The sequence below is a fragment of the Magnolia sinica genome, chromosome 18 (genome assembly GCF_029962835.1).
Source record: "Magnolia sinica isolate HGM2019 chromosome 18, MsV1, whole genome shotgun sequence".
NCBI lineage: Eukaryota > Viridiplantae > Streptophyta > Magnoliopsida > Magnoliales > Magnoliaceae > Magnolia > Magnolia sinica.
In genome coordinates this window covers 21,658,404-21,673,968 of record NC_080590.1, presented here as the reverse complement: position 1 = coordinate 21,673,968, position 15,565 = coordinate 21,658,404, and the positions used below count along the sequence as shown (strand labels likewise).

At 39.1% G+C, this 15,565-nt stretch overlaps 1 protein-coding gene across 1 annotated transcript; it reads left to right on the top strand.

Moving 5' to 3' along the window:
* Nucleotides 1–10,830: 10,830 nt before the first annotated feature.
* LOC131232304 (GDSL esterase/lipase At5g41890) lies at nucleotides 10,831–14,278 on the top strand. The gene is made up of 5 exons (XM_058228542.1): nucleotides 10,831–11,077; nucleotides 12,243–12,376; nucleotides 12,620–12,880; nucleotides 13,242–13,500; nucleotides 13,836–14,278. Exons 1-5 carry the CDS (start codon nucleotides 10,831–10,833, stop codon nucleotides 14,072–14,074), a joined length of 1,140 nt encoding a protein of 379 aa, XP_058084525.1. The 3' UTR covers nucleotides 14,075–14,278.
* The last annotated feature ends 1,287 nt before the right edge of the window (nucleotides 14,279–15,565 follow it).

The window sequence follows — 15,565 nt, the reverse complement described above, 5'->3', positions numbered from 1 at the left end:
TTTGTGCTTTGGCTCACCCTATAAGACTACATTAGTGACTAATATATAAGTATAATTCAATGTATGTATTAAGGATGTTGTCTTAACCTTGGTTATCTTGAGGAACTTATTTATGCCTTAAATCATATTGAACAGACTGCCTGTCAAATGGGTTTTAACTAGCTCAACGCTTAAAAGGGTTTACATGTTTAATCAAAGGTTTTTAACTTTTGATATTTTGTTTACTATTAAAAGTTTTTTATCGGCTTGGATATCAATGGTTGAGGTCTTGTGGCCCGTCTCTTAGACTAGCATGTGATTTTGTCCAGAAGTAGAAGTCACTAAATAGTGGAGGAATTAAGTCAATTTGAAGATATGAATGAAACAAGTATACAAACTTAACGGTATACATGGGAATACGAAAGTCTCCAAGAGTGATTAATTAGCAAGATAGCAGGTGCATCCTCTGAAACTCGATTCCTCTTTATAAATAGAATATATCCCAAGGGGTATAGAACAAGAGAGAGTTTGCACCTCCGCACCTCTTGGATGTCTGGTATGGAGAGAGAAAAAGAAAAGGAGAGAGAAAAAAAAAAAAAAGAACAAAAAGGAGAAGCAAATCAGGAAAAAATCTCTCCTCTTCCACTCCATCACATGTCGACGCATGTGGGGTCCACCTTGTGGACAACTCTTGAGTACCTACATCCAACTATAGTTCGCATAAAACTTTTGTAGTAATTACATGGAATGAATCTAAGATAACATTCAAGCCACTGATTTATGCTTTTTTGGGAATTGAAAACATAGGACTTGCAATGATTCCAATTAGATTTTTAAAATCTAAACATTTTGTAAACATTAATGCTTCCGTGTCTGTTCATATTTGGTACGCCCACCTGATGATTAGGTTGGAGTTGAACAAGATATATACAACATGGTAGACCCCACATGCTCTCTAGAGGTTTTTATGGTATACGTGCCTATCTCCAATGTCCCCCATTGGTGGTCCCTTTGGTTTGGCTCACCTAAGTTATGGGTCATGTGAGATATTTTGGCATCTAGACCTATCATTTGGGGGGTGCATTTAATGGATGGGTTTGATGTCACTTGCACATCACGATGGGCTTTACACATCATGAACAATTTTATTTTTTTAAAACACACGCACGCATACCACCACACACTCACACCGTAGTGGAATTTCACCACCTATGGGTATTCGAACCCTTGACCAGGTGTTGAAACTCCTAAGAGTCTACACAGCATGAACATATTTCCATGTCTGCCGTATCTTTCTGCACAGATTTCCAAGCATTGGAGGTCGGATTAATCTTAATATTACCTTTCAAAATGCCATCCTTTAGCTATGCAATACATCTATCATTTACATTGCTATAATGTGTAATAACTCAAATTTGTATATGAAATTATGTACACTTGTATACACGCAAACCTATGGCACGTGGGATATAGCCAACACTTAGACACACCTAGAAGTATGGTACATGAGCCAAACCCTGCCCCAGCTCAGCTCGGCTTGTTCAGCCAAGGGGCCTGGCTCGAGTTTGGCTCGGCTTGATTATTGAGCCAACCTAGTCAGGTTGACCTGGTTTGGTAATAGAATTGAGCCAAACTCAAGCCAGGTTGAAGCCAATTCAAGTTCTAGCCAACTTTGAGCTGATTTGACTTCTATTTTTTTGGGTCCGATCGAATTTAGCTAATTTGATTGGTTTGATTTTGTAATTGTAGACAAAAGTAATGAAGTGATGAATAAATGAACAATAAAAACCAAAGAGTATGAATCAAAATCTATAATAAACTAAACAAAAGTTAAGGCAATACCCTATTTGAGCCAAACTGGGCTGAACCAAGTGAAGGTTTTAGCCAAACCAAGCTAGGCTAGCATACAGCTCAGGCTTAGCCCGATTTTGAAACAAGTTGGAGTTTATGGCTTGGATGGCCCGGATAGGTTGTTTGAGCTGAACCAAGCTGAGCTAAATCGGGTTGAATCGAGCATGCTAACTAAGCTGGCTTGGTTTGTGTTCAGGCCTAGATACACCATTGATTAGAGATGAGTATCATCACTCATTTTCATGGTGGGTACAACTGAATTTTGATGATGAAATTCTTGTAAGGGGGTAAAATGTAACAATTCAAGATTTTGGTGTGCATACGTTAATGTACATGTGTATATACTTACATTCATCTAAGCATAAATACATAGATCCATTCATTCATCTACGCTTCTATGCATACATGCATCCATCAATCTGTGCATATTGTGACCATTGATATGAGTTATTTATCTATTTAGTGTAAACCATTGACTTATATAATTATCAATTATGTAATTTTGTACGTGTGTGTGCATGTATACTTGCACTCTCACTACTTACACTCTCACAAGACTACTTATTTACATCCCAAGTATAGGATTGCGATGTAGTAATAATCTCGGTAAGACCGAGGTCGAATCCACAGGAACTGAACTTTGTACGTAATCGGAAAGTAACTCGAACTAGAACTAGGCGAAGGTGAAACTAAATCAGGGAAAATTAAGAGAATAATGGTAAAATCTTATACTAAAACTTATAAAATTCAAAGATGAGAAACTAGGATGCTAAGGATCCACTTGTAGCAATCAGGGAGATTTACGCTTGATTCAAGAACACTACTGGATTTAGAGTCCTATCTTCATCCAGTAAGAAGATAATTTACTAAAATCAACTATGAACTTCCTTTGATCTAGTTTTCAAGAGATGAGAGGTATGGGGATTAGAATTGATTCCATCATAAAATCATGCCCATGAGATAAAGCAAACAACAGAATTTAACCAATACACAACCAATCTGAGGGATGTATGAATTTTAAGAAGGATTCCATCATCTAACCATACCCAAGAGATGATGTTGAATAACAGGATTCCTAATTTCATAATCACACTAATGCAAAGAACATACCCGAAGCTATCGCAGATCGATTGTAATTTAAGTCACAATAAACCATTAAAAACTACGAATATTCCTCATAATCAAACTATAATCAAAGAGAGTTCAATAAACATGAATCAAGGCCGTAGAAATCACCCCATCACGTTACCTCTTAAAAATATAAAGGAGAGAAGAAAAAAACTAAAAAGGAAAATGATAGAAGAACTCTAGCCGTCTCCACATCTCTCTCTCTCTCTCTCTCTCTCTCTCTCTCTCTCTCTCTCTCTCTTCTCCTTTTATAGCCAACAAGGAGGCTAGGTTGGTGCCTGGATTTTGTACCCTTGGTCAAAATTGAGTGATGGACACAATAAACGGTTCGGATTACTCCCATTTGCAGCGATGGTGGCCCACTTGGATCGTCTGCAAGTCACATTCGCAAACAGAGCCTGCGCATCTTGCGCTGTGATGGTCGGTGGCCCCATGATCAGTGCAAGAAGAATCCAGTCCTTCCATTGGGTTCACCTAGAAAAACCGATGGGACATGGTCAGTTTTGGATTGCCTTTGCTGCGGTCCACCTTGATTGATCATGCAGAGACGAAATAGATGATCAGCGAGCTATCATCCGTTGTCAAGCATGTCCCAGTCAAATATTATCCATCTCTTAATCAGGATCCCCTTTCGGTACGAATGGACGGCTTGGATTGAGCTAATGGATCCATATGGTGGCCCACAGAGATCGTGCGGTGAGTCTCTGTTTGAGCATTTGCAGGTGAAAATTCTAATCTGAGAAGGAGCGGATCAGCGGTCTTTGACCGGTCTGACTGGTTCAGTGCACAGCGACTGCACAGCTTCTGGGTACTCCATCCAAGTAAATTGGGTCCCATATTGATTTTTTTGAGTGAGTGATCTGCTCCGTCCATACATTTTTTCATCCCATGTAAGAGGTTGCATATACAGAGATCATGTGGGCCTCAGATCAGTATTTTAGGGGCTGATCCGTCCGTTGGGCCACTTTCACAGGGATCCAGGGGCTTAAATTCAACGTGTACGGTTAATTTATGGTTCTCAGGCCAGATATAAAGTTTTATGCCAAACGGATGGTGGAAACCCTATGATCTTGCATTCAGGATGACTTTCAGGCCTCTTAGACTTCAATTGCTCAATTTTCTCAAATCTATAGTGTGTAAATTCTTCGATCTCAGTCCCCTGGGGTCCATCCATTGCCTTGGTAATTTTACAATATTAAATTCATGCTTTTAATACCCTTTTTCAGTACAGGCTCCTAAGTTCACCTTGCAACACAAACACGATTAAAATAAAGCCTTAAATGGTATTATGTTCATAAAATCAAGTAATAACTAGGGTTTAATATGTAATATTTGACCCTCAATACTATCCATTTATCCATAATCTAGCCTAAATATAACCCCTGATCATGCACTAAACCTATTTGGTCATGACACAAAACTCGTGTATTAAAACCACTTAATTAGGGCCTTATAATTACATTAAGATTTTTCTTAAATAAATTACCCACTAGTACAACCAATCAATCTATTGTAGATTGTCTAATCTTGGGCTATAATGAGCTATAGAAAACCCTTAAAGTTAGATACCAATTCACCTTCGTTTTACACATGATCACCACTGTAAACCTACAACACTAATGACCATTGAACCCATCTTGTAGATCCACACCTGAAGACATGTGATAGCACACTTAAGCTATCTAAAACAACCTAATTGAGAAGATGGAGTACTCCATTGTTGATTTTAGGTCACTTGTCCATCAATTTTCATAGTTGCGTGTATATTTGTTTATTCATCAAACCGCCCATAGAGATACTTAATTACCCTTAGATCTAGCAGTTTAACTGTTTACTTCACTTTTTGACTACCCAAATATCGTAAACTAACCACGAGATCATCATATAATCCATTTATGCACACATTCATTCAAGATTTTATTTTATTTTATCTTATCCATCAAATATGTATATGTTAACCTACTATTGAAATCATGATCTAAGTAACTTGCACACATGCATAAGTTACCTTAATCTAATAGTATACAGGTCTCACACATGAATTTCTCAAAAACCTACCTTGTACTTATGTGATCATCGAAATGACTGTACGTTACCCTATAGATATAATTAAGGTCAGAATCATCTAGTTACTTTGATTTTAACCCAACATTTGATTGTCATCACATTTGTATATGTTAAATGCACCATTCGAATATCAAAATAAACTGATCATTGCGAAGCTCATAGGGCATATGTCAAAAGTATTGGTTGTCTTTCCAATTAGACGTGTACATGCGTTGTTTTGGAGCATAAAGTGGTATAGTCCATTAAAATACATCTTGATCACCATTAACGAATCAAGGTCCAAATTAGGCTCGTTGGAAAGAGCACGTCGAATAGTGAGTTATGGGTAAGTTTTGTTTTAATTGGACAGTGTAAGAGAAGTCTATGGACGATGGAAGTTTGGAGCAGAAATGGAAACCGGAATCCTCAAAAGCCTTAAAAATAAAGCACATCCAAAGCTCAAGTTGACCACACCACAGAAAGTAGTGAGGATGGAATGACTACTGTTGAAACCTTTCTAAGGTCCAATGCGAGCTTCATCTGCTATTTATTCATAAGGTCACATGCCTTGGATGAAAGGAAAACACAAATATCAAATTGATTAGAACTTTTTGTGGCCCTAAGAAGTTTCACCGGTAGGCTTCCAATCCCCAATGTTTCCATACTCACTCACTTGAACGTTGGATTTGCTGCCTCCTCCTCCTCCTCTCTCTCTCTAGTTTCATGCAATGGTATGGAAAAATGTGGATCTGATGGATATTCTTCTCTGGACCGGGAATGTGCCTCACCACACTAGGGATTAGGTGAGACCCGGCCTCACCCAAGATGGTGCGGCCTTAATTACAATGGTGCCCACCTTGACATGTTTATTCTTTATCCACCCTGTGGAAATAGTGGTGATTGATCATTAATGTGCCACAAAAGTTTTGAATAAGTTAATATTCCTTAATTACAATGGTGCCCACCTTGACATGTTTATTCTTTATCCACCCTGTGGAAACAGTGGTGATTGATCATTAAAGTGCCACAAAAGTTTTGAATAAGTTAATATTTCTTTTTTCCCTTCATCCAGGCTTACGTGAGCTTATCCAAACTACGGAGACACTAAGGTGAGCTTTACAGAGTTTTTAATAGTAGTGTTCAATCACCACTGTTTCTTACAGTATGGTCCACCTGATAATTGAATCTTCTTAATTTTTGGTATCATTCTCTAAAATTATCTTAAATTATCTGAAAATTCAGATGGACAAGTGGATATAAAATAAACATATCAAGGTGGGCCCCACAGTAAGAGTTGCACTGTCTTGGGTGAGGAGGGGTCTCACCTAATCCGCTCCCTTGCACCATACAGCAAGCAGCAGAATTTCTTGAGGTATGAAATTTAAGTGGGCCCCACAGAATGCTCTAATTAAGCTGATATTTGTATTTTAACTTCATTCAGGTATGAAATTTAAGTGGGCCCCATAGAATCCTCTAATTAAGCTGATATTTGTATTTTAACTTCATTTAGGTATATGTGATCTCATGAACACATCAGATTAAAAATAACCCTCATTGGTGGCCATTGAAAGTTTCAGTGATAGTTTGTTCAATCCCCTCTGCTTTCTCGGATGCAATTTATTTGAGTATCAGATTACCTCATGTTTTAACTTATCCTCTAAAATTACCTGAAAAATTGATCGTGTAGATGTAACACAAAAATCACGGTGGGACCTAAAAACGTTCCACACATTAAAAATTCTTTCGTGCAGCTAGCAATCTATTTGGGGGAGATCCGGCGTCTATTGTTCGCTGAAGTCGTCGGAAACGTGAAAATGTCGCGGACCAATGAGAAGCGACGGCGTTTGAATTTCGCGCGCCTTCGACATAGACAAGTGCGGATCGTCTGTGCCGACCGCCGACGAAAATTGAATGCCGTCGCTTCTCACTGGCTCAAGCCACCGCTAATCACTCCAACTAACCAGATATATCCTACACCTGATTTCTCTCCCAATTAAATACACCTGATATCTCATTGTCTAGTGACGCTGCTACCAGCCCTGTGTCTAGTTGTCGGTGCTATGTGGATCCCACCATGGTTCATGTGTTTTATTCACGCTGTTCATCCATTTTGAAAGATAATTTTAGGGCTACATTCCAAAAATGAGGTATATCTAAATCTCAGTTGGACCACACCATGGGAAAACAGTAGTGATTGAATGTCCACCATTAAAAACCTCCTGGGGCCCACTGTAACGGTTATTCGACATCTAACTTATTGATTAGGTCATACAGACTTGGATGAAGGGAATATATATATATAAGCTTGATCCAAAACTTTTGTGGCCCCTAAAATATTTTTAATGGTGGACGTTCACTTGAGATTTGGATCAACCTCATTTTTGGGCTCATACCATAAAATGATTTGGAAGAATGGGTGGACAGCATAGGTGAGACACATACATCATGGTGCGGCGCCCCACATATCACCAACCACTAGCAAGGTCAATAGCCAATCCATTTTCATTTTTTACATATTACTCTAGAGCATGAGCTCGAAAATAAGGCACATCCAAAGCTTAAGTGGACCATACCATATAAAGTAGCAAGGATTGAATAACTATAGTTAAAACCTTCATAGGGTCTGCTATAAGGCTTAGTTGTCATCTAACATCTTCATCAAATTGCATAGACTTAGATGTAGGGAAAACACAAATATCGGCTTGATGAGAGGCTTCCGTGGCTCAAAGAAGTTTTCAATAATATACATTCAATTTCCATTGTTTGTATTGTGTGGCTTGCTTAAGCCTTTTATCTTCCTCATTTCGCAGCTCATTCCCTAAAATTGTATGAAAGAATGGATGGACCTTGTGAATCTGATGCATATGCCATGGTGAGGTCCAAGGACTTCCACATGTCAACACTTAGGTTTTCTTCTCTCAGCCCAGAATGTGTTGCACTACCAGAGGGGAATAGGTGAGACCCAGCTCACCGATCGAAGATGGTGCCACCCTAACCATGGTGCCCACCTTGATGTGTGTATACTGTATCCACCTTCTGTCCTTCTCACCCCTTCTAATCCCTCAAGCCAAACACATCCCAGGCAAATTTGAAGGATTAGGGTGGATTTGATGGGATTTAAATGTAATGATGGTGTTGTCAGCGGATTGTCTTGAGATACATGGGATTGGGATTAGATCGCGGACTCTGTTTGGCACGCCAGGCCAATCCCGGGATTTGACTTCCAATCCCTTCCAATACCATCCAATCCCTTCCAATCCGACCGGCCAAACAGGCCCGGAATGTGTTGCACTACCAGAGGGGAATAGGTGAGACCCAGCTCACCGATCGAAGATGGTGCCACCCTAACCATGGTGCCCACCTTGATGTGTGTATACTGTATCCACCTTCCGTTTTTCCATACAATTTTAGGGCATTAAGAAAATCCAATTATCAGGTGGACCCTACTTTAGGAAATTGTGGTGATTGAACACCCTACCATTAATTAAAAACCTCTTAGGGTGCACCTTAATGTTTCCATTGTTTAATTTTATTTGTCATCCAATCCATGGATAAGTTCACCTAATCTTGAATGATGAGAAAAAACATACATCATCTTGATTCAAAACTTTTATGGCCCATTAATAGTCAATTACCACTATTTCCTATGGTATGGTCCCTAATAATTGGACATACTTTTCTTTTTTTACCTAATACGCTAAAATGATATGGAAAGACCGATGGGGACGTAGTGAATACAGAATACACACATTAAGGTGGGCCCACGGTAAGGGCTGTACCATCTTGGTGATGGATGGTAGTTATGAAATGGGTACGGGACTCCGAGAAGCTAGGCTTATGGTGCGCCTCCTGCCGTAGTTGACTCACGGGGCTTCCCTCAGCTAATACGGGTGTCATCACCTCTCCCCGACCCCTATGATTATCCCCATGATGATGTATTTCTTAGATCTACGCCACCCCTTCAATTTTTTTAAAATCATTATAGGAAACTAGCCCCAAAACAATGAAGATCCAAAGCTAAACTGGACCACATCACCGAAAATGGTAGGAATTGATGCTACCGTTGGAAACTTGAAGGCTATGATCAAGCCGATATTTGTGTTTTAACTTCATCGAGCTACGTGTGATCTTATGAGCAGGTTAGATGTAAAATAAGCCTAATTGCTGATATTTATGTTTCAACATTAGTTTGTTCAATTGAGACTGCTTTTTCTGTGGTGTGATCTACTTGAGCTTTGGATGTATCTCATTTTTGGACTCATATTTTAGAATTATCTGAAAAAATTGATGGCCGGTGTAGATCTGATATATAAAAAAATTCATGGTGGGGCTCTAACAATTTACACACTTTAAAAGTTATGGTGTATAGGTAGCAATTTACCTGGGAGAGAGAAATCCGGCTTATCTTTTTAGCCAGAGTCATCGGAAATGACATGTACCAAAGATAAGCGACGGCATTCGAACTGACTGTGCCTTAACACAGACGATCCGTACACTCGTTATGTTGCTGTTGCCTTTATTCAGGTTGCTCATCGCATGAAGGGTACTTTGGCAATAGAGCTGAGTTCTCGTTGGGATTTTGTATTAGCAAGACCAGCTGCTAACATACTTGTATGCGTGTGGCCCACCTGATGACCTCACCACTCATGCAGGAATGAATGTGATGAGGTCAATTACTGTCTTCGTCAAGGATATAACTACTCCAAATCCACGCAGCTTCTCTATACTATTCACCGATACTTCTCGAATCCACAAAAAAAAAAAAAAGTTAAGGAAAATAGAAAATAAATTCTATAAAATTAGTAAATTGACTGAAGAATGTCTAATATCTACATACCTTATACTATTAATATAGAAGAAAAAAAAACCCAAAATTCGTAATTATCAAAAATAGTAAATTTCTAACTCTAATAAAAATCTTAATTTTATTAAAAGTCTTCTAAAACCTAATTTTTAAAAATAAAAATTTTAATAAGCTTTTGCTCAAATAGCCCTACATAACTACAAGTTATTTATAAAAAAGAAGAAAATCTAAAACTCTAAAAATAAAAAAAATATTAAAAATTCAGAATTACTAAAAATAGTAAATTTTTTCTTAAAAATTCATTTTGAGCCGAAAGCGTTCATTTTTCTGATGAAATGGACAAATGCAAAATGCGACCTACTGTGTGAGTTGGTTCACCTGGGGTGACCCATTTCAACAAATATTAATAGGTTGTGCGCCCCATAACAATACCTGAATCTAAAGTTAGGGTCAATTCATAGTCTACCTTCTTTTTGCCCAACCTTGCTAGCTAGGAACGTATTCTCGCCGGTAGCATGGAAACGGTTACCATCGCGAGGCCGCCCAGGTCTCTCACGTGCACATGGCAGTGTGTTGAGATTTTGTACTGACAATCCCACTACAAATGAGCAATTCGCGTGAAGAGAGATTGAAGTGATTATTTGCAGCACACATGCCAACATGGTACGTATGTACTTTTGTCTCAACTGTCCAGTTTTCTCACACGATCGACTGTGGCCCATCTGAAGAGTGGACCGGCCAGAACTTTCGCCCACGGCATTACAATGGAACCCAACTGATGAGCGTCCCAGATCTCAAACACATGCGAGTCTAACAACGGCTGGTATGCAATATTGACACGGATCATTTCTCCAACCTCTGCTCGCGCGACCGGTTCATCAGAGACCTTTTCAAAGCACGACCTGCTCTTACAGGCCATGCAAACTACGTGTGTGCTCCAACTACGTCAGTAACTAATCTCCGTACGTACTCGCCCTCGATAAATAGTAGTAGATGAAGCTAGCAGCTCTTGTAACATTGGAATGGCTTTCTTCAACTTTCTTCTAAAATCTCTTACTCTCACTTTCATTGTCTTCTCTCTACACTTCTTGCCTTCTTTCCCTTACACTCCCTTTGTGTTTGGGGACTCTTTGGTCGATGCTGGAAACAATGACTACATCTTTACTCTCTCCAAGGCTGACTCTCCTCCCTACGGCATCGACTTCACCGCTTCCGGCGGCCGCCCTACTGGTAGATTCACCAATGGTCGAACTACAACTGACATATTGGGTAATGCCTAACAACGAAGTGGTAATCTATGCATTTCGCTTGACCGTACCTGAATCTAATACGTGCACGGTACGATAATTGGACACTTGGCACAATGGATCATGAGCCGGGCGTTCATTGGATTGGTCCCACCATGGATGGACTGTTGTCCATAAATTGGCGTGGATTGGATCACTACATTCTCCTTTATGTTGAATTTTGCCAAATTCTTTTCTACCCTTTATTTATAGGTTGTTGGCCTAATTGTAATGATGGTCCGATCAGTGATGTGGCCCGTCCACATAGTGTCTCACCCAGTGAGTGGCTCTGATCGTGGTCCATTGGGCAGAATTCCTTGGATGCTTGATATTTTTATTTAATTGTTTGAGTGTGTTTTGGAATTCCGGATGATAGGATGCTGGCAAACAACTGGTTTGGATTTCTCTAGGGCTGAAAGTCGGGCAGGTTCAACCCGACCGACCCGACATTGGGTTGGGCTCAGGCAGGATGTATCGGGTTCGGTCTTGGGCTTGGGCTATACAAACACCAACCCGATAAAACTTGGGTCGGGCTCGGGTTGAGGTCTCGGGTTGCCCGACCCAACCGAACTTGATCAATATATAATTTACTTATAAATTATAAATGGGTGTGGATCATCTATGTTGAAGGCACGGAAAATTCTAGTGTCGTTGGGTCTCATTGGTCCACATCATTGCCCATGACTCAAGCTAACAAGATGAGCTGGATTTCTCTCTCCCAAATAGATTGTTTGCTACACTAGATGACTTTTAAAGGAGTAGTTGTCCTATATTTTAGCTTGTTTGTTTAGAAAAAATAAACTTCTTTACAATAAATAACTACATATATAATTAATAAAATCACAGGTACTAAAAATAAGATGTGTATTGAAATATAATAGATTAATGTAATAATGAAAAATATTAGCATGTATACACCCAACCAACCCGACTAATCCTGCTTGGGTTGGGCTTGGGTTGATAATTCCCAACCTGAGGTTGGGTTAGGGTTGAGGTATAGGAACCTTGGATTGGGCTAGGGTTGAGCACCAATCCGACTCAACCTGCCCGACTTTCAGCCCTATATTTCTCTTGCTTGATTAAATGTAATTGAAGTGTTTAGACTAGATCATTATTATTATCTAATTTCAAAAGGGTGATACATTCAGGTCAAGCACTTGGAGAAAAATCTTTTCCTCCACCATATTTATCTCCTAATACCCGTGTCAGCGATGGGATTTTCAGAGGGGTTAATTATGCTTCCGGAGCGTCAGGAATCTTAGACGAAACCGGCTACTTATTTGTATGTCTTAATTTGAAATTTTTAGTTTTTTTTTTTTTTCCTTTCATTTTAGAGAATTGATATGTGCACCCACCCTTTTGTATTTGCACAGACCCATTTTTTCCACTTTGGAATTGGAATAGTACAAAATGTTGCAATTTATCGATTAGTAGTATAATGTGGAAACTGGGGTGTATTCAGATCAATCTATAAACACTGTAGGGCTTATGCTTGTTGTCATTAGTTCAAAGTGAATTATTTTAGCTACTAATTCTTGAGCAGATAGGAAGAGTTCCATTAAGAAAGCAGATAGACTATTTTGAGGAAAGTAGAGACTACATGGTGAAGATGATGGAAGAGAGTGGTGCAACACAGCTTCTCAGGAGGGCTATTTTCTCTATAACAATTGGGTCCAATGATTTTTTGGACTATTTTGAACCTTCCATTCCTTTCATTGGAAGTGGCAAGATGTCCCCAATGACGCTCCAAGATGAAATGGTTTCAAATTTGACATTGCAACTCAAGGTACTAACCTGCATATAAACCTTAATCTAAACTCTAAACATTAAAATTCTTATGTTTTAACTAGGATGAAATATCGATGGGAGCATTTTTCTTGGCCCAGTGAATCGTATGTATGATTCCTACACTGTGATAATGATGGTTACATGGTAGATGGGGGAAACTGGAGAAATTCTCCATCATTAGATTATTCTTCTTATTGGGTGCTGTTAAATGTGGATGTGGGGTTTAATTATCTAGGACCTACCAGATCAATGCCCTAGATTGCCTGAAGGTGGGCCCTGTGCGATATGAGGTTAATAAACAAATGTCATTTCTTTCAACTTATGTTATTAACTATTATCGCTGTTCTTCATGTTCTAAGCGACTACACAAGCTTGGAGCGAGGAAATTCATCGTCGTCGGTGTTGGACCTCTCGGATGTATACCATTCGTTCGTGCATTGATGCTGGTGCGAAATGGAGAGTGCTCGTCCATTGCGAATAAACTGATCCAGGGCTACAATAAGAAATTGAGCAAAATGTTGGATCAATTAAATGAAGAGTTGGGGCCAGAAACAATTTTTATTTATGCAAATTCCTATGACATTGTTGCAGGAATCATCCGAAATTACCGGAAATATGGTGAGCTTCTATAAAAAGCTTATTTACTCGCAGGATCCAGGCCTTTCATCAGTTGGGTACTATCATTTATGCAATGTAGCCCAAAAATTAATCACGATAGCTTGGTCATCAAGTAGGCCACAATGTTTGTCGAATGTGGACCATTGACGAATCCTTTTAAACTGACCCTTTTTGTACCATGGGCCCACCTGATGACTGGACTGGACTGGCCTGGTTTTCAAGCCACAAGGTTGAGCCGACCTGATGAACGGCCTGGGAATCACATGCTCATGCTACATTGGCACGTGGGAAAGAGGCATGGAACGAAGCTTACTAATGTTATTTCACATTTGTAGGGTTTGAGAATGCATATGATCCATGTTGTGGTGGCAACTTCCCTCCATTCATTTGCTTTAAGGGACACAACAAAAACGAGAGCTCTGATTTATGCAAGGACCGCTCTAAGTATGTGTTCTGGGATGCGTACCATCCAACAGAAGCAGCTAATATCATCATCGCTGGAAAACTACTGGACGGTGACGAAACCGTCGCTTCCCCAATCAACCTTCGCCAACTCTACAGTTACAGATCTTGATCGCAACCGTCCAGATGCTCATGAAAGATGGGGAGGTTACTAACATGGACCGTTAGATGCGCTCCACTTAGATGCTTGATTAGTGGGCCGCAAGAAGGTTTTGTTTGAAAAAAGTTTGCATATGTAATAGAATAAAATTTTGGTACGTGCTTTCTTCGAGTGCCATGTTCATGCATGTCAAGGAGAATGAGCAGAATGAAGTATGGGATCCTCAACCCGAGGACATGCTCAGTATTCTCGTGTTTTTATTATGGACAGATGGGACCAATGGTTGAGTGATCCAGACCATTGATATGTTGTGTACCGGTGTAGGTGGACCATGTGCCATAATTATACCAGATGGGAATATCCTAGACAGAAATCTTTGGACTGTTTCCAGATGAATGTTGATTTATGGTATTTGTCTTCTCAAGCGTCTAGTTTTAGAATACAAATTAAACGGTTAGGATTGCCCTTTGGAGTAGATTTTTGGTCGTGATCCATCCTCACAGGGCCAATAGACCAGTTGTGCAGATCACTGGACAATGGACCCCACTTGTCAGAAACGGAAACTAGATCATATCATGCAAAGCAAAATGCATCGGGATCCTGATCAAGGATTGCGTACGTGGAAAAGAGGTTTCATATGCATATTGATTGTCTATGTATCTAGTACTGTTCACTACCGTTTGCTATTAATCTGAGGGGGTGTTGGTGGGGCAGATGTAGGCCACGTCAAGGTTAAATTGTTTTCCACGGTTGATTGTTGAATAGTACATCACTCTTGGGGTGTTTGGATCGAAAGTTACTTAAAGATAAATTGATTATGTATCAAGTAACTTATCTTGATTTTTACTTATTAATATAAAGCGATTAAGTACCTTTAAATAAAAAAGTTACTTATAAATGGTCTTAAACCAAACTTATTTATCTCAAATAAGATTACTTGCCTATGGCTGTAAGTAAATAAAGTAACTTATTTGGTGGTATCCAAACAGGCCCTTAGGGGCTTTTGGATCTTAAGTTACTTAAGATGAGCTACTTATGCCTCAGTAGCTTATCTTGGTTTCTACTTATTAAGTTAATGTGATTATGTAATTTTAAGTAAAAAGTTAGTTATAATTGATCTTAAACCAAACTTATTTCAAATAAGTTACTTGTCTACTGCGGTATGTAGAAAAAGTAACTTATTTGGTAGTATATAGACGGGCTTGTAAGCTGCTTAAGATAATTTACTTATGCCACGAGTAACTTATCTTAGTTTCTACTTACTAAGAAGATTAGTATGTTTGGTAAACAATATACTGATCAGCTTCTCCTCTCTTCCGTAACTCCTATGTCTCTCTTCAACAACTTATAAAAAAGTGAAAAAGCTAAAATAAATTAACTAAAGTGATCAAGTACTTCTAATTAAAAAGTTACTTATAACTTATCATAAACCAAACTTACTTGAAATAAGTTACCTACTGCCGTAAATAGAAAAAGTAACTTATTAGGTGGTATCCAAATGTG